The sequence below is a fragment of the Manacus candei genome, unplaced genomic scaffold (assembly GCF_025592945.1).
Source record: "Manacus candei isolate 608988 ecotype Guabito, Panama unplaced genomic scaffold, ASM2559294v1 h1tg000147l, whole genome shotgun sequence".
In the NCBI taxonomy this organism is placed as follows: Eukaryota; Metazoa; Chordata; class Aves; order Passeriformes; family Pipridae; genus Manacus; species Manacus candei.
Genome location: NW_026138195.1, coordinates 272689 through 291612, shown reverse-complemented (window position 1 = coordinate 291612; position 18924 = coordinate 272689). Strand labels below are relative to the sequence as shown.

Sequence of the window (18924 nt, the reverse complement as noted above, 5' to 3'; positions counted from 1 at the left end):
ATTGTAACTATCATCTACTTAGCTAAATCATTCACTCAGGTCTGAGAAGGCGTGTCGAAAACAAGGATGCCTTGGCTAATAAACGCAGTGCTAGTCTTCCGTTCTGCTTGAGCCAGGGCCATAATCCAACGCCATCATTGCCAGAGTGCCCTGAATGCTTGTCTGACGTGAATCTCTGGGGCGTGGAAACCCTCCTCTTCTTCTCTGAAGGGCGGTAGTCTGTGTGCTGCACAATCTCTACTTAATATTTGTTTTCTTAGCTTTAATATAATTGCTTCAACACTGCTTCCAAATACTGCACTATGTTTCCAGCTATAATTATCTACAATGTGGAATAAATAACTCTGCTTAAAGTATTTTAGTATTTACTATTTTATTATTTTAATAATATTTATTATACTATTACTATCTATTGCTGAAGATATATAACATGTAATAATGTATTATAAAATATTACTTCTATATTATATTTCTAAATATATTTCTATATTTCTATATATATTTCTATGTATATATATTCGGTATTTCTATATATATTTCTATATTTCTATATTATATTTCTCTATATATTTCTATATTTCTATATATATTTCTATATTTCTATATATATTTCTCTATATATATTCTATATTTCTATATATATTTCTATATATATATTCTATATTTCTATATATATTTCTCTATATATGTTCTATATTTCTATATATATTTCTATATTTCTAATGATATTTCTATATTATTGTAACTATCATCTACTTAGCTAAATCATTCACTCAGGTCTGAGAAGGCGTGTCGAAAACAAGGATGCCTTGGCTAATAAACGCAGTGCTAGTCTTTTGTTCTGCTTGAGCCAGGGCCATAATCCAACGCCATCATTGCCAGAGTGCCCTGAATGCTTGTCTGACGTGAATCTCTGGGGCGTGGAAACCCTCCTCTTCTTCTCTGAAGGGCGGTAGTCTGTGTGCTGCCCAAACTGGCTGTGGCAATCATAGCCCCGCCATGTTGATCTTCTCTGCTCTCTCTGCCTCTGTCGGGTTTGCTCCCGAGCAGCCCGGAGCATGAGAGCCTGCTTGGAGCTGGCTTTGGAGGGCCCTGGAACTGCAGGATTCACTAAGACTTGGTCACAACGTGGAGGACTTGTTCTCTCCCTCTTTCTCTTCCGCAGTGAGCGGTCATAGTCTGTGTACTGCACAAACCGGCTGCCAAGGTTGTAAGTTCCCCGCACAGATCTGCTTGGCTCCCTCTACCTCAGCAAGGTTTGCTCCTGAGCAGCCCTGGCAGCGGGAGCCCACCGGCAGATCCTCTTGGAAGGCCTTGCAGCTGTGCTATCCCTAGGACCACGGTCACGACTTGGAGGACCAGTTCTTCTCTCTGAAGCGTCGTCATAGTCTGTGGTGTCCCCAGAGCAGCTGCGCAGATCCCTGCCCCACAGAGGGAATCTACTCCGGGACCGCTCCCTGCCAGTGTCCTTCATGCCCTGCAAAGAGAGCTGTGCAGAGTTCCTACCCTTTTCTCCTGAAAGGATCAGAGCAGTGGGGAACCCCTACAAGTTCTGGGACAGGACAGTTTGGGGCCTCCAAAAGGCTCTTTTGGAGGGCTACTAAGACCAAAAGGCCAGAGGCGCACCAAAGGGATGGATCCAGGTGGGATGCTTGGAGAGGGAGCAGCGTTGTGGCTGTGAAGAAAGGTGCGGTGTGTGAGGGGCAAAAGAGAAATGCTGAGATCCCAGAAAGAAATCCACTATTCCTCTGATGCCCTGACCCGTGACCCCAAAGTTACCTTAGTCCTACCAGTCAGACCCTGTGGTCCAACAGAGCCCGCCTGCTTGCTGCTGGCCACACACTGACTGAGGAAGGAAGGGGCATGTGATGGTGCCAGGGAGGAAGAAGCCCTTTCTCCAATTCTCAGATCAGAGCATCTGGAGAAAAACAAAAGAGTGATCTCAGTTTAGAGCTGTTGTTGCAACCTCCTCTGGGGTTCAGTCATTTTCTCAGAGAGGCTTCTATGACAGAGAGAAGACTTAACCAAGGACACTAATGGGAAACTCAGCATGGGTCTTCCCACCAAGTTTGCCTCTGTCCCAACAAAAACCTCATCTCTATACCTCCCACAGCCTCCATTTCATAAATTCACAGACTTGTTTGGGTTGCAAGGGACCTTTAACTTTATCTTGTTCCACCCCGCTGTGGTGGGCAGGAACACCCTCCACTATTCCAAGGTTTCTCCAAGCGCTGTCCAACCTGGCCTTGAACACTTCCAGGGATGGGGCCCCCACAGATGCTGTGGCAACCTGTGCCAGTGTCTCAGCACCCTTACAGCAAAGAATTCCTTCCCAATATCTAGTGTAAACCTGCCCTCTGTTAGCTGGAAACTGATAGCCTTCATCCTGTCACTACATTCCCTGACAAATGGTGCCTCCCCATCTTTCCTGGAGGTCCTCTTTAAGTCCTCTTATCTACAAGAGTCAACATCAGAGACCAGGCAAGTAGCAGATTCCATCCGGGCCGCAGCCTGAAGCCCAGTAAAGGACAGACACGGAGTAGTTCAGATTTGACAGCACTGAATGATGCAGGTAGTAATTTCATTTGATGAGAAAAACACTCAGGAAGGTGAGAAGCACAAGTGCAAAGGAGGAAAAGGAAATGTATTCTGAACATATTTGAATCCTGGTTATTACCTGGCATAGAACAGCAGGTAGGCTTGCTGCCTGAGAACTGTGTCAATGGAACGCAGCTGCACAGATTCATCGTCCATCCGGTACCACAATCCATTGCTGGCCTGTAAAAAAAAGGCAAGGATCTCTCCATGGTTTCTCTCCAAAAACACGGGTAGGAAACTGCCAAACCGAGAGCATGTCAAAACAAATGCAGTCCAGCCACTAAGGAGGCCTTCTGCCCCAAAACTTTGGCTGTCAGTAACACTGACAGGAAAGTTTATCTTCCCCAGCACACATTTTTCCCCATTGGGAAGGAAGTTGCTCTTTTACCTTTGTGTAGCAGAAATAGTGTCCTCCATGACAGCTGACACCACTGTGCACCAGGACAGCATATAAGGAGTAGAGGAGTGGTTCTCCATCTGCCTGAGACATGTATGGGCGAAGATCCAAGTACTCCGGATACTCTACAACCTATGGAGAGACCAAGAGGGCTCAGAAATGACCCTGGTCTGTGACATGAAATAGCCTACCAAGTGCAGGGGCCAGTCCAGGTGTATCAATACATCTCAGGGGCTCATGAGCACTTGGTTTTCCATAAAGCAACATAAAATCGTTTGGGTGGCAGGAAACCCTTCTCAGTCAAAGCAGCCCTATCAGAGCACAGTGCTTGCCTGTCTTCCCACAGGAACTTTCCACTCCCCAGAAGGGACCACAAAAAACCCAACACAAGCAGCTTGTGACAAGCATCCTGCTTTAGGAAATCTGCTTCTTGAAGAGAAAGCTGCACACCAATAGTGTACACACCTTGCTGATCTTCCCAGCAGTGAAGTAGTCAAACCTCTTCAGACACACAGTGAGAACCTTGGGTGCACAGTGGACAGTGAACCTCTTAGTGGCGGCAACATTCTTCTCACACCTTGAAACCAAGCACAGAGCACAGCGCTGAAATGCACCCTATCTTCCACCAAGGCAGTCAGACAACCTTTCTTGTCTCGTGCATCCTTATGCTATTTTAAGGCAATTCGCTGCCATATTTAAAACAAACAAACAAACAAAGAAAAAACCCCAACCCCCCTCCCCCAAAAAACCAGACAAACAAAACTGTGTCTCATCAGTGTGCAGTAAACTTCCACGAGAAGATGACTTCTGCTCAATGACTTGTAGCCCCCTCCCACAGAGTCTAGTGTTAATATGTTGTTAGGAATCATCTTACTTGCTACACTGAAAGCAGTTTTCACCATCCAGGTGCTCAGGTGTTACAAAGTCCTCCAGAGCTGCAGGGAGGGATGAGGCTGCCTGGAGAATTGAGAAATCGGTGCACTGAGCTACAGCAAATGCCCTGGCCCAAACATTTTCCAGGAGCTGACAAGAAAACCCCTGTAGCTGATGCTGAGGAGACCCGCCATGAATCTGCAAGCTGTATCCAGAAGGAGCCAGAAAGAGAGTGTGGTGCTGAACATTTCCCCTGTCCCAGAGGTTCTCAGGGGCAATCAAGAGCTCCCTCTCTCTATCACCTGCCATTGAGCTACTGATGTTATTATGTAGGGTCATCAGTAGTGAAAACAATCCAACCCATCAGCCTGGAAGCCAGACAGGTGTTGAAGGAGGGCAAAGGAAAGAAGGATGAGGATATGTCAAGGGTGCAGAGCGCATAATGGGTGCTTGTCCAGCTTCAAGCCAGCACCTACAGAGAGACCAGTGCCATGGCCTCTGCAGGAGGACAACATCCGTTCCCCTTCCCATCCACGACCAAGACCTCTGGTGTTCACAGTCTATGCTTTCAGGACAAATGTGTGGACTCTGAAAAGCCTTGCCATGTCTTGAAGCACAACTGCAAAACCTCTTGCTTTGATATCCAAGGGGACATCCAGGAAGGCCTCATAGGAATCAGAAATGGCTTTGCAGCTGAAGCAGATGACTGGAAGGAAAAATCAAAATGCCGAGCAATGGTGAGCTGAACGATGGTCCTGCTTTGTGCTCATTGTACCTGTCCTGCTAGTCCCAGGGCCAGCTGTTGGGCACAGGCAGACAGAAGGGCACAGGCAGTGCCAAGGAGAGCAGCTGTTGTAGAAACATACCTCTGGATCTCAGAAAGCCTCCAAATATTTGATGGACAATGGTAGTAGATTGAGATGATATGTCCAAGCTGGAAACAAGTAGTAAGACAGAGCATTACTTCCTCCAAGCCCCGGCTGGAGGTTTTCCTTGATGAGGCCACATCAAGGAGTCCAAAGGGCTCAGAACTTTGTAAAGGTAACTTGCTTGTGCTTACTCGTTGCTTGCACTCAGACAAGCTCTCTGCATGGCATTGACAGTACAGCATAAGAAGTCATGGGCATCCTCCTCCCTGCCAAGCTGAAAATGTTCTCCTATGACTAAGAAACAGGAAGTTAGTAGTTGTCTCCTACAGGAAGGGAAGAAAACCTGTCAAAGAACCTGACATCACATACATCTGAAAACCCTGAGAACAGCCAAAGGCAGGATGGCACTGACTGAACGCAGGACCTTGTTAACATGCGCTTCCATGATGCACATCATGCAGAAGCCTTGTTGGCGACCTGAGGAGGGAGGGAGAGAAGGTCCTCTGGTTAGCAAAATATCCCTCGTGGTGGAATACTCCTCTTCTTCCACTCCCACTCCAGTGCAATATGCCACTCCTCCCAGTGTTTCAACAAGCACGGCACGTTTTAGTGCATAGAAAATGTTCTTCAGAGGAATGCTAAACTGAGGTTTTAACTTGCAGGAAGAGAGACCCAGAGCTAGAAAGATGTGCCTTCATGAAGAATAAGACAGCTGGACAGGACAGGTGGCTCCTGAGTGTACAAAGAACACAAGTTCTGGGGCTGACAAAGGGCTGCTTTTCTCCTAAATCAAATTTCAGGTTCTGGGAATCCTTGGGATTTGATTAACAGATTCACAGGGAGATGTCCCTAAGAGTACTCACAGGCCTGGTTGTGCTGCCGGGAGAGCAGATAGTTGGCCAGTGGCGGGGTGTATGTCAGGCATTGCAGGACAGCATTAAGGAAGCATGTGTTGCCCACATTGCGGAGTCCTGCTCCAGCACTCTGTCTTTGCTGCCAGACCATGCAAATCTTCTCGGGGGGAAAGAGGATCCTTTGTGGCGGAGTCATTCCCTCGGCAATGACTGCAGGGAAATTCCATTTGGAAAGAGATGAAACGAGGCACAAAGGCATATTTAAACAGTGAGGTCTCTACAGGAGCGCTCAGGACCATCTGCTTCAACTGCCAACCCAACAACATCAGGGGAAGCTTAAACAGTGCCATTTAAATTTACTGTTTTGGAAAAATCCATTCCCCTGTTTACGTTGCTGAGAGTCCAACAAACCCACCATCTGATTTCTGGGCCGCAGGCTACCTTCCTTTCTCAGTAGAGTTCTAGACTGGATTATCAGTGAAGCCATCCCTTTTCCTGATTGTAACTTGTTGAAAACAAGTAAATACTGAGCACGGAAGGTAACCCAAAGGATGGCAGACCTCTCTACGAGCAATGGCAGCTTTCAAAGTCTTGTACCTAGTGTCAGAGGAGCGACAAAAGGTGTTTTCCTGGGTCTAATTGTAAACACGGGGGTCAGTTGGACTGCTCTCAGGAAACATCCCAGAGATCACTCTCGGTTGTGAGCACATCATTCTGGGATTTGACCACCAGCCATGTCAGTTGCCTGTGGCAGTTCACAAAGTCCAAACCTGCTGGTGAAGCTATTACTCACAGGAGTCGTTCCCTGCTGTGGCCATTGCCTCTCTCAGGAGGAGAGTGCAATGCTTTAGATGACCAAGGATGTCTTTCTCTCCAGAAAGAGAACAGCACCAATCCCGTCACCTAGTTGCAAAGAAATTACTGTAGCTCACCGAAAGTATCAAAACTCTAAAGAAACGCAGAACGGCATCCCCCACCAAGTCTTTCAGTGGTGCTCGTAACTGCTGCTGAGCTGCAGCTCACGCCCTTATGATCAGGCGCGGGGCACCAACTCACAGCGGGTTCAAAGGCCCTTTTGAAATGCTCCAATGTACGGTACCTTCTCTGAAGAGGCCCTGCTGCTCTCCTGACACTGCTTCAGCAACAGAGCCCTCTGGCTTTCCCACCTCCTAGGAGTGACCGTCTTTCAGCCACTACTTTAACTGCTGCCTTTGCTACTCTCCTTTTTCTGCCTCCCTCCCTCCCACAGCAATCAAGGTGGGCTGAGCCCATCCCCTCAGACTACAGTCACCTCCCTGCTTACCTATCCTAGGCTATGGAAAAAAAACCAAGAATCAGCAAACTGGAATTCTAGCCTAGGTCATACCTGGCCAGCCTCTAAAAGTTGTAACAGCTCAGCCTACAGCTCGGAAGGTATAAATCAGCCTATACTTTTATCCCCTATACCCTGCTCTATGATCTGTGCCAAAAGTCAAAGCATTACCTTTGAAAGAGGAGGAAAGTTGAGGAGAAATGGTCAGTAAACAATAAACCATCCAAAAAAGGCAGGCACACAAGTAGCAAAGGAAGGAGCTGAGTTATCCCGAAGGCCAACTCTGTCCAACTGATTTTCGTTGGCGCGCTCCTCAGGATACCGGATGGGTGCCACATCTCTGCCCCTTTGTGACATGGGGTCACATGGAACCACATGGAACCCCATGGAACCACATGGTTCTTGGGCACAGGAACCCACATGGCACGTCCGCCAGGTGGAAGCCACTGGACCTCCCCCCGTGCTGGTGGCAAAGGGCTAGTCATCCTCTGACAGAGCTCCCACACCTTCCCTGAGCCACACGGCCTGAGGAGTAAAAGCCTGCTCAGGGCTGTAACTGAGCCAGGTCACAGCTTTTCTGGCCCCCAAGACGCTGAGGGTTTCACTGCCACTTCTATCGGTGAGGCTCTTAGCAAAGCACCTGGACTCTTATGGGTTCCTTTCCAATTAATTTCATCTGCCCCCAGGGTACAACCATGGGCTGACCCTGAACTGGGACTGCCAAAGGAACCCTTCAGAGGCTGCGCTGGGAGGACCTTGGCTGGCTGCTGGCCCCCGCCCAGCTGCTGTCTTGTCCTCAAGCTCTGAAAACGTTCCTGGATGGCTTTTCAGCAGCTTCACATTTACTCCTGCCGCTAGGGTTGGTTAGGTTTTGATCAGCCGCAACTTTAGCCAGACTCCCACTCTGGATGGTGAGGGCACGCGCGTGTTAGGCGGAGCTGTCCCCTGCACGTCCGGCGCCGAAATAAACAAATACCGGCTTAATAGCACCTGTGGCTGTTGAGTTTTACTACTGTTGCCTTTTCCTGGCATCAATGGATAGAGACAGTTTTGTCCCTGCTGCACTTGGCCTATGTTGTTTTGGGCTTGTTGGAAATCATCAAACTTTTCTAATTTTTTTAGTGTTCCTAATTAACTTTTTGATTAGTTGTTTTTAACACACATCATAGGCGGTGCGTTCAGCCTTAAATCAACTTTAGCCAACATGGAGTAAAAATTGTCATAAGCTCCTTTGGGAGAACACAGCCTGGGAAAAGTCCTAAAACTGTAAGTTTTGTTGAAGTTAACCCTGTTATGCTTCAGTGGAGAAAGCCTGTCAGAGAAAGATGTCCTGTTGAAGGAGGAGATCTGGAACACAAGATTTATGGACTACAAGGACCTTCTGCAGAAACCAGCAGCTAAAGAAGAAGACTAACAAAGGCTCAGCATTTGTGTCAGAAAATCCCTAGGGGAGGGAAAATATACAAAAAAGATTAAAGATATGAAGTTATTACAGTAGAAAGTGAGAAATTAATAACCAATACCACATAGAATACTAATTAATGAAAGGGAGTGAGTGATGTAATTTGGAAGCAATGAACATTAATTTCTTTGTTTGCCAAATCTGTATAAATAGGTGAAAAGCGATGTCTTGCTGTCAGGACGGAGGCAGGATTTTTGTCAGCCACATGCACACGCAGGGCTGCAAATAAAAGTAATCACTTGCTTTCTAACAGTAAAAAGCCAATTTGTTAGAGGGTCCTATTTATCCCGACAGTTTCAGAGGTGTTTAGCAACAGGCAGTCCTCTGGACACCTGGTGTAACCTCTGCTCAGCAGGCAGATAGTGTTTCTCATGCGCCAAGGATGCAGCTGGTTGTTATTTAACAACACTTGACCTGCCTGGTTTGGCCCCTGCCTGGAATGGGGCATCAAGTTTTACTCAGTTCTTCTCAGGACAGGTGGTTTCACTCCTGCCCAGCTCAGCACAGTTCATATGGCTCCTGCTCCACTCCGAGGTGTTTCTTCTTTTATACTTGGGGCATCCAGCTCGGGCATGACTTTGCTTGGATGGCTTTTTTCATCACGTCTTGCAGCAGCTGGTTTTATCCCTGTCATCCTTGGGGAGGCTCCTTGTATCCCTTACCCAGACAAAGTCTCTGCATTTACTCCTGCATTACACCTCTCAGGTGACCTTTTTATGCCCCTGCCCTAACCTGATGTCTAGGTCCTGTATTACCGTCCTCCCAGCAGCACTTCAGGAGCTCTCTGATGAAGACAATCAACAATGGCACTCGTGAACAGTGCCTCTGCTCCTGCCTCCTGCTCATATGGGGGCATTTTAGGACATAAACAGCTGTGCTCTGTGACCAAGCTGGTCCTACATGAGTCCCCTTTGCCCTCATCGTCAGTCCCTGAAGGTCCAGTGCACCAGGAAGACCCCTTCTCCCCCTCCCTATCAGCCTTCACATTTCCAGGCCCCAGGCCGACTCCTTTGCTCCTCACAGGCCTTGCAGGTCACAGGCACCTGCCTGCCAGGCTGGGATGGCCTCACAGCAGCACAGGGCAGCACAGCAGCACGCAGAGCCCCATCTTAATCCCAAACAGGCTCTTCTCCCCTGAAAGGGCCACTCCTGTTCTGTTAACGTGTTTCAAGTCTAGATTAAGATTGTTATATTGACATGACAAACCAAGGATTAGGATGTGCCCTGGCCTGCAGAGTGATCAGGTCCAGGTGATCAGGCATCATAAGCTGAGCTGTGCTGTACAGTTCGGTGCTAAAGGGCTTACAAAATCTTGCTATGCTGGTGCTGCTTATAGAAATCTTGTGCTACTCAAATCATGGTATTCTGGGCTATAGTGATCATACCATGATGTTAAAAAAAATGAAGCTTTAATTGTAACTATGTGTCATGGTTTGAGATAGCCCCAAAAAATCCAATTCCCTAGCTCCATCCCCCTCCCACATCTCAACCTAATGTGAGATGGGTTTTTTTCCAGACAAAACACACCAGACTCAAAGTGGGGGAAAGGGAATATATTACAATGACTATACAAATAAATATAACATCACATTATACACACGATCACAACTATCTCTACCATGACATATGTATTTACAATGGACCAGATCTCTTCTCCCCTCCAAATAAAAGTCCAGGAGGGAAAGAAGGACAGATCCCTTCCAGTCCTTAAGCAGCAGCATCTTCTGAGGCAGCAGTCTGTCTGTCTTCTCCACATGCAGCAGCTGATAGCTGGCTTTCTGCCAGCACTCACATGGGAGGTATCCAAACTCTCCCTCGGCCCCCTTGACACAGGCAAAGGGGTCTTCCGTGGGCTTCGTAACCCCAGACAAGGTCGTTTCACCACGGTCATATCACGAGACACAGGGGGGTCTTCGTGACGGTCTGGTATCTCTTGCAGGGCCTCTGTGCCCTGTCTCTCAGGCTGCCACCGTGGCAGCAGTGCGGGGGGGGGGGGGGGAAGCCAAGGTCAACTCCCCCTGCATTCCATCTGGCTGTCCCAGTCCAGCTCCAGGACGCTCTTTTGAGCTTCTTAGCTCCTCTCTCTCCAGTGCTGCATGTCTAAAACTTTTCTCCTTAATAGGAGTCCATGTCCCTCTTCTCCAAGAGGGGTCTCCAAGGGAGTTTTGGGGAATCTGGTACAGTCTTACCCCAAACTCTGTCTCTCAGTTGCTGGCTCTCCTTTCTCTCTCCCTTTCCAGGAGTCTTCTCTCTGGTGCTGCATGTTGTTTCTGCTGCTCCTCTGGTTCAGGTCCTTATCTCTGGCTCTCTGCCACCGTTTCTCTGGTCAGCGTCAGCTGCTGCTCTGCGTCCATGGAGAAAACATCTCCCGGCATAACTACAGGCACCTAGCCCAGCTTTATGCTGTTCCAGGTCCCTGCAGCCCCCCAGCCAAGGGCTGGGAGGCCCCAGAGCGCCCAAGGGGCTCAGAGCCCCTTCCTCGTGGCTCTACAACATGGCCACCTCTCCTACAACAACCCAAACTACAACTCATGTCTTCCGGTCTGGTTGTGATATGTTTACATTTTTGCAGGAGCGCCCATTGGGCAGAACTTCAAAACTTCCAGGGGTTTCCACCCCTTGGGGTCTACCACTTCTCTTAGCCTCTGGGGGAAAACAAGGTTCAAACCACTACACAGGGACATTGGTGACATCATGGGGACAGCGGTGACATCACTGGGGGTTAATTTTGGTGTGAAAATCTCCTGCTTTGGGCAATAAATTCTGGCTCCTCCTCCAGCATCCGGCAGTTCCTCCCTGGGAACCAGGAATGAGAATGGGGACAGGGGGAATGGGAATGGGTACACCTGGAATGGGAATGGGAACACCTGGAATGGGAATGGGAACATTGGGAGCAGACTGGGAACAACAGGAATGGGAATGGAGACACCAGGAACTGGGAATGGGGGCACCTGGGTTGGGAATGGAGACACCGGAGAGAGGGATGGAGACACTGGGAGCAGGTTAGGGACACCAGGAATGGGAATGGGGACACCAGGAATGGGAATGGAGACTGCAGGAACAGGGAGGGGAACACCTGGAATGGGAATGGGAATTCGTGGAATGGGAACACCTGGAATGGGAATGGGAACATCGAGAGCAGACTAGGGACACCAGGAATTGGAATGGGGACACCTGGAATGGGAATAGGGAAAAAAGAGGTGGGATGGGAACACCTGGAATGGGGGCAATAGAAATGGGAATGCAGACACCTGGAATGGGAATGGGGAAAACAGAAGTGGGATGGGAACACCAGGAATGGGAGGAGGGACAGTAGGAATGGGAATGGGGACACCTGGAATGGGAATGGGGACATCAGGAATGGGATGGGAACACCTGGAACAGGAATGCAAACCCGTGGAATGGGAATGGGAACAGCCGGGCCCGGGCTGTGTCCCTGGTGAAACAGGAGGCCAGGCCCAAAAGAGTTCACAAAGAAATTTGGGCCTGCTAACAAGCTCCCAACAGCCAAGACCATCTGTGCTCGTTCTGTTCTACTGACTGGAGCAAAGCTTCAGAGAATAGTACAGGAACATGTCCTAGGCCTAGAGGGGATAAATTAGAGAGACAGCAGGATCAGGGAGACATTGGAAGAGGAGGAATAGGCCGGGAGCCAGGGCTTTTTCCAAGCTTCAGGGAGCAGGTCAAGAAGAATGGAAGAGAAGGAAGGTCAAGCTGAGGAAGAGGAGTTGAAGCCCCCAGAGCCATGGAGGAAGAGTGGAAGTCCCCTCAGGATTGAGGGCCAAGAGAAGCACCGCCCCAAGCCCCGCCTGAGCTCCACCTATACTCCGCCTGTTATTAATATGCAGAGAGAGATGTTGGAATCACTTGAATATGCATTTAATCCCAGCTGAAGATTGTATAAAAATGCTGATTTTGTGTGAAGCCTTGGAGCAAGTTTGTCCAGCGCGAGCTGGCTTGCTCCCAACGTTGAAGAAACAAACACCTTGCTGCTTAAAGAGAAAAAAGTCTCTGAGCAGTTTCTGGGACCGATTTTTCGGATTCAGCGCCCAGTCAGTCCCAGGATGATCCCAGTCACTCCTGGTCTCTCCCAGTTGCTCCCAGTTTCCTCCATGTGGTCCCACTCATTCCCAGTTGCCCCCAGAAGCTTCCAGCAGGATCCCAGTTGCTCACAGCCACTTCCAGTCATCCTCAGTGCACTCCCAGTTGCTCCCAGGATGATCCCAATCTCCTCCTGCATGATCCCACTCACTCTTGATATGATCCCAGTATGACCCCAGTCATCCTCAGTGTGGTCCCAGTTGCTCCCCGTATGATCCCTGTTGCCCCACTTCTGGTCCTGGAGGGTCCCAGTGTGCTCAGATCCTGCTCCCGGGGGGTCCTGCTGGGTCCCAGTCCTGGTCCCGGTGTATCTCGGTGTCATGGTTTGAGATAGTCCCAAAATCCAATTCCCTAGCTCGATTCCCCCTCCCACATCTCAACCTAATGTGAGATGGGTTTTTCCAGACAAAACACACCAGACTCAAAGTGGGGAAAAGGGAATATATTACAATGACTGTACAAATAAATATAACATCACATTATACACATGATCATAACTATCTCTACCATGACATATAGTATTTACAATGGATCAGATCTCTTCTCCCCTCCAAATAAAAGTCCAGGAGGGAAAGAAGGACAGATCCCTTCCAGTCTCTGAACAGCAGCATCTTCTAATGCAGCAGGTTCTCCTCATCTCATGCATGCAGCAGCTGATAGCTGGCTTTCTGCCAGCACTCCACAAGGGAGGTATCCAAGCCTCTCTCTCGGCCCCATCGCCTCACAACCGAGGGGTCTTCCGTGGACTTCGTAACCCCAGACAAGGTCGTTTCACCACGTCATATCACGAGACACAGGGGGGTCTTCGTGACGGTCTGGTATCTCTTGCAGGGCCTCTGTGCCCTGTCTCTCAGGCTGCCACCGTGGCAGCAGTGCGAGGGGGGGGGAAGCCAAGGTCAACTCCCCCTGCATTCCTCTCGGAGCTCTCTAGCTCCTTTCTACAGTGCATGTCGCAATTCAAGGCTCTTTCAAGTAAGAGTCCATCATCTTCCTCCTTCCAGGAGGTCTCAAAGGAGTTTTGGGGATCTGGTATCAGTCTTACCCCCAAGAACTCTGTAGCTCTCAGCTGCTGGCTCTCCTTTCCTCAACTCTCCTTCCAGGAGTCTCCTCTGCAGTGCTGCATGTTGCTTCTGCTGCTTCTTCAGTTCAGGTTCTTATCTCTGGCTCACTGCCACCGTTTCTCTGGTCAGCGTCGGCTGCTGCTCTGTGCCCATGGAGAAAACATCTCCCGGCATAACTACAGGCACCTAGCCCAGCTTTATGCTGTTCCAGGTCCCTGCAGCCCCCAGCCAGGGGCTGGGAGGGGGCCAGAGGCCCCAAGGGGCTCAGAGCCCCTACCTCGTGGCTCTACAACATGGCCACCTCTCCTACAACTAAAAACTACAACTCTTCTTTTCCGGTCTGGTTGTGATATGTTTACATTTCTGCAGGAGCGCCCATTGGGCAGAACTTCAAAACTTCCAGGGGTTTCCACCCCTTGGGGTCTACCACTTCTCTTAGCCTCTGGGGAGAACAAGGTTCAAACCACTACACTCGGTGTCCCAGTCCATCCCACTCCATCCCAGTCCATCCCAGTCCATCCCAGTCCATCCCACGCCGTCCCAGTCCATCCCAGTCCATCCCAGTCCATCCCAGTCAGTCCCAGTCCATCCCAGTCCATCCCAGTCCATCCCAGTCAGTCCCAGTCCATCCCAGTCCATCCCAGTCCATCCCAGTCCCTTCCCAGCAGCCGCCGCCGTTTCCCGGGTCCTGCCCCCCCGCCCCCCCAAGATGCTGACGGGGGTCGGGGCTCCGTCTTTGCCTTCGTCTCCCTGGGCCTGCCTGGAATGAAGGGGCCGCTGGGACACTGCGGGACCTCCTGAAACCAAAGGAACCCCGGGAGAATTTGGGTACTCCTGGAGTCAAGGCACAATTGGGACACTGCAGGGCCCCATGGAAAAAAAGGAACCTTGTGACACTGCGGAATTCATGGAATCCAGGGGCCTTTGTGACAGGGGGGCCTCATGGAACCAAAGGAAGCCTGAGGTGTTTCAGAAGGTCATGGAATCAAGGCACAACTGGGACACTGCAGGGCCTCTGGCAATTAAAGGAACACTGGGACACTGGGGCAGGACATCCCCCCTGCAATGGCACCAAGACAATGCCCCATTTGCAAAGGGGTCAGTGCTGAGCTGAGAGGGGGCCGGGACAAGGCAGGAGATGTTGGACCCCAGACTGGTTTCACCCCAAATGAAGCCCCTGATGGTGAGGGAAGCCCTGGAGTCCAAGGACTGTCAGTCCATGGGTTTCTACCAGAAAGGGCCAGTCCCCTTTCCCAGGGGCAGGTTCTTCCATCAGAACCCTTCTTGGGGAGTGTGTGGAGATTCCTGCCTTGGCTGGGGACCCCCCAAGGTCACTGCTGGAGGTTGAGAGCAGAGATCTCCCCACGAGCGCTGCTCTGGGGGAGTTCCATCCATCTCTAATTAAGAATTCTTGCTTGTTTGCCACCTTTAGTAGAATTGCTTCAACAATTGCTTTAGTGTAGTGCCCTGTCCTACCTTATCCTGTACTACTGGTAGTTTTAGTGTTTCTATTGTTCACTAAATAATTCTGATGAAAACCTTTTGTGTCATCATTTGCAAAAATAAATAATTCATTTTCTATCAATAGATCTGATTTGCCATCATTAAAGCCTGGGGGACAAACGTGGTTCAGTCCCCCCTCTAGAATTGCTCTAAATTTCAACTGTTGGCACAATGCAAGGCTGAGATTGGATCCAGCAGCCCCCAGCACCCCAGAGGAAGTTGGGAGCTCTTCTGACCTCTCCCACCCCTTTCCCATCAGCCCCCAACCCTCAGTCTCCCTCCCCCTCTACTTTTGGGGGGTCCCACTCCCCTCCCACTTACTTTGGGGTCCCACCACCCCTTTTATCCCCTCTGATTCACCGACCCCCCCCTTCCCAACACCCCTCTCACCTGAGATCTCCTCGCCTGCAACCAGGGGAGGCTCCCAGTAACACCAGAGTCCATGAAAGTCCTCCCAAAAAAGGGTTAGGTGGAGTCCTGGATGGACTCTGAGTGGGTTTGGAGGTTCCTTGGGGGCTGTGGGGTGGTTTAAGGGGTCCCAGCACACTTTGGGATGCGTTGGATGACGTGTTGGGGTGCAGATGTCCCCCCAAAGCTCCCCCAGAACAGGGTGACACAAGGGGGGGGCACAGAGGGGTCCCCATTCCTGATCCATCCTGGAGCAACCACACTGGGGGCAACTGGGATCAGAGTGGGAGCAGCTGGGCCCCTGCTGGGCTCATACTGGGACCATACTGGTACTCACTGCAATACTACTGGGAGTATGTGAGAGGGACTGCAACCATACTGGGGATGACTGGGATCAAACTGGATTCATTGAATCCACTGGAAGTGTCTGGAAGTTAATGGGATCATACTGGGTGTGACTGGACTCATAGTGGGATCATACTGGGAGCAACTGGGACCATGCAGGGGCAAGTGGCCTCCTCCAGGCAGTGCCTCCCATTTCTCAGGAGAGAGTTAAAAAAATCCCACACCCCTCCACAGCCTTTGGAGGGCCTTCAGCTTGGAATGTGGATGTGCTGGTTGGTTCTTTTGTGTGGGTCAATCACCCAAGGCAAAAACTCCCCTCCCCTGTTCAACATCCCCCCCTTACAGCAATGCAGGGCAAAGAAACATTCCCTGCCTGGTTTTTTTGAACAAGTAAACCTGTGACAACCTCCCAGGCTGCTGAGCAGGGACAAGGAGGCAATGAGGGCCCAGGGCTGCAAGGGGCACTTGTCTCCTCATGGTGGGACCCTAAATGGGCAGAAAAGGAACTCCCAAGGCTCAATTTGGGAGCAATAGTGGGCAGCCATTCTTTGTTATCAGCCCCTCACCCATGGGAGGATCTTCCCCCCAACCAGGTATGTGCCCCGTTCTCCCCCAGGGCAGCTGAGATTTACTCACAATTTTACACATCCAGCAAATGTCTTACATATTCACTCCTTCCCTCAGAAAGATCACACCCATGGGAATCAGCTCAGAGAGGTCCTTCTGAAGTCCTTCCAAAGTCCTTATTTGGTCACTGGGGGTCTTCTGGTGCCCTCTTGGTGGTCTCTGGTGCTTGTTTGGAGCTCGAACTTTATTGACCTTGTCTGTTGAGCAGAGTATTTACAGCTGGATACAGAGGGCCCTTGTTCAGCATCTCTTCTCCAAAACCTGGACACTTATGTGACAACTACCCCAAGTGAAAAGCATTCAGAAACTTCCTGATTTTGGAACTCCCCTGCCAGAATCTTCCACTGTAAAGGCCCTGGAAAATTGCTGAGCAAGGGAGAATTCCTGCTCCCAGGAGAGACCCCGCCTGGTTTGACGGGAGGCCTGGGAAGGACCCCCCTGGCAGAAGCTTTCCCCCCAGGCTCTCCAAGCTCCCGGCTGTGGGCAAAGCCAGCCCATGGCCCAGCGGGGTGGGCTGGGGCTGCCCAGGGGCAGGAGACACGGGCCCCACGGAGCGAGGCCAGCGGAGCCCCAGTGGGCCGGGGCTGGAGCGCCCGAGGCCCGGGAGAGGCTGGAGAGCAGGCAGGGAGCCCGCAGGCCTGCCCGCTCCCAGCTGGCAAGGGCTGCAGGCAAAGAGGCAGCTCTGCAGGCCTGGAGCAGCACAGGGGCTCTCCAGCTCTGCCCTCGGCACAGGCCTCTCCCAATGCACCAGGCACAGACGGGCACCATTGCAAAGGGGAACCTTGGAGTCCCAGTTTCGGGGGCAATCACACACTCGCCCCAAGGAGCCACAGCCAAGAGTCTGGGGGCAGCACGGGGCCCTTCCTGCAAATTAGAGAACTTCCCTAATCTTTCCATGGGCCCACTTTGCCTTTGGATTTGTTGTTTCCATTAATCACAGAGGGGGTGTTAGGCCATAAATCACCTTTAGCCAGCACACAGCAACAATTCCTCACAAGCTACTTTGGAGAGAACACAGCTTGGGAAAAGCACTAGAACTGTCAGTTTTGTGAGAGTTACCCTTGATAAGCTTCAGGGAACAAAGCCTGGCAGAGAAAGATGTGTTCTTGAACCTGCATATCTGGAAACAAGGGCCTTCTGCAGAAAGCAGCAGGTCAGGAGGAAGATGAACAAAGGCTCAGCATTTGTGGGGGAAAATGCCAACTGGAGGGAAAAGATGCTAAAAAGAGTAAAAGTGTGAACTAATTAGCACAAGCAACAAGAGAGTACTGAGCAAGAGTGGCTAAAATACTAATTAATGAAATGGAATAATGAAATTATGGCATTTGGCACCGATGAACATTAATTTCTTTGTCAAAAATGTGAAAATGGGTGCAGAAGTGATGTACTGCTGTCTGTGTGAAGGCAGCATTGTTGTTGGCCACATACACAGCCAGCAAAGAAAGTAATGCCTTGCTTTGTCACACTAAACCCACCGTGTTAGAGGGTTTGATTGATCCCAACAATGTCAGAGTTTTTGGCAACACCCTCAGCAGTCAGTCACTTGCACTGCCAGCATGGGGGCCAAATGTTGTTCTTGGAAAAAACATGGACTGCCATCATTTCCAGGAGCCCAGCTCCAAAATTTGGATAGCACTTCCCAAATTGGATATGTCTGGGGATTGCTGCCATGCCAAAAGGTCCAGGACAGAAAGCTGCTGCTGGCCTTTGCCTGCCCTGGGAAACCTTTCCTCTGCCCCCCAGCACTGGGGCTGGGGGCTGTCCTTCCCAAGGAAAGGGACTGTCATCCCCCCCGGGAGCCACCTCCAAACCTTGGATGCCACCTGCCAACCTGACTCTGTCAGGGATTGCTCCCACCCAAAAGGGGCCAGCACAGGAACCTGTTGCTGGCCTTTGCCTGCCCTGGGCACCCTGTCACCTGCCCCTGAAACACTGGGGCTGGGGGCTTTCCTTCCCAAGGACAGTTAATGGCACCAACTTTCAGGAGCCCACCTCTGAGCTTTGGGCATCATCTCTGTCCCGCAAAAGGGGCGTTTCCTCAGACCCTTTGTGTTCCCTTGGTCTGTCACAGCCCCAAGAAGGCTGAGACCCTTGTTCCTGACCACTCTTCAAGAGGATTTGAAGCTTGAAGTCTTTTAGGAAACTAATGCAAAAGAGCCCCCCATTTCCAGCAGTGGCTTTCCTACCTTACTGGAGGGAGCAGTGAGAATTTTGGGATGAAGTCTTTACTCTCCTGCTGATGAGCTCAGAGTCAGTGTCTCCTGTGCTCTGACCACGGGGCAGGGCCTCCCTGCCCTTTGGTCCCTGCCTCGTGGCCACCCCTGTGCCAGGGGATACTGTGCAGGCCACCTGGAAACAAACCCATTCCAGCCCAGCATTCCCCTGTGTGCCCACTGGAATGTGCACCAGACACCCTGAGGGAAGAAACATTGCCAGAGGAGAAGACTTTGCTCTTCCTGCTGCAGCCACAAATGGGAAAAATGAAACCCTCCAACTCTGTCTTTTTGTATCAGT

At 50.5% G+C, this 18924-nt stretch overlaps 2 protein-coding genes and 2 long non-coding RNA genes across 7 annotated transcripts in view; 1 reads left to right on the top strand and 3 right to left on the bottom strand.

Moving 5' to 3' along the window:
- The window catches only part of LOC127462949 (class II histocompatibility antigen, B-L beta chain-like), a 181265-nt gene that overhangs the window by 15931 nt on the left and 146410 nt on the right, over positions 1 to 18924 (top strand). The window lies entirely within an intron of this gene.
- The window catches only part of LOC127462965 (uncharacterized), a 112980-nt gene that overhangs the window by 38193 nt on the left and 55863 nt on the right, over positions 1 to 18924 (bottom strand). The window lies entirely within an intron of this gene.
- LOC127462947 (ubiquitin carboxyl-terminal hydrolase 42-like) lies at positions 933 to 7250 on the bottom strand. Of its 3 annotated transcripts, none has more exons than XM_051771892.1 (6): positions 7075 to 7250; positions 3461 to 3572; positions 2987 to 3127; positions 2678 to 2778; positions 1780 to 1918; positions 933 to 1477 (listed from the first exon to the last, which is right to left on the bottom strand). In XM_051771892.1, exons 1-6 carry the CDS (start codon positions 7239 to 7241, stop codon positions 1244 to 1246), a joined length of 894 nt encoding a protein of 297 aa, XP_051627852.1. In that variant the 5' UTR covers positions 7242 to 7250; the 3' UTR covers positions 933 to 1243. The 3 variants fall into 3 exon arrangements, 2 of the variants coding, with proteins under 2 accessions (XP_051627852.1, XP_051627853.1); XM_051771893.1 differs by lacking the exon at positions 933 to 1477 and adding an exon at positions 1525 to 1675; XR_007900605.1 differs by lacking the exons at positions 933 to 1477; positions 1780 to 1918; positions 2678 to 2778; positions 2987 to 3127; positions 3461 to 3572 and adding an exon at positions 6427 to 6494.
- On the bottom strand, positions 4501 to 4996 carry LOC127462962 (uncharacterized). The gene is made up of 3 exons (XR_007900611.1): positions 4929 to 4996; positions 4735 to 4802; positions 4501 to 4574 (listed from the first exon to the last, which is right to left on the bottom strand). It is a non-coding gene; the product is annotated as an uncharacterized LOC127462962 (long non-coding RNA).

Coding starts and splice junctions, on each gene's coding strand:
- LOC127462947 (XM_051771892.1), bottom strand. CDS start 7,241: ATGTGGCACCCATCCGGTATCCTGAGGAGCGCGCCAACGAAAATCAGT. Junction 2,779..2,986: donor ACTATTTCTGCTACACAAAG/GTAAAAGAGCAA, acceptor TTTTTTTTACAG/GCCAGCAATGGATTGTGGTA. Junction 1,478..1,779: donor GTCTGACTGGTAGGACTAAG/GTAACTTTGGGG, acceptor CTCTCTTTGCAG/GGCATGAAGGACACTGGCAG.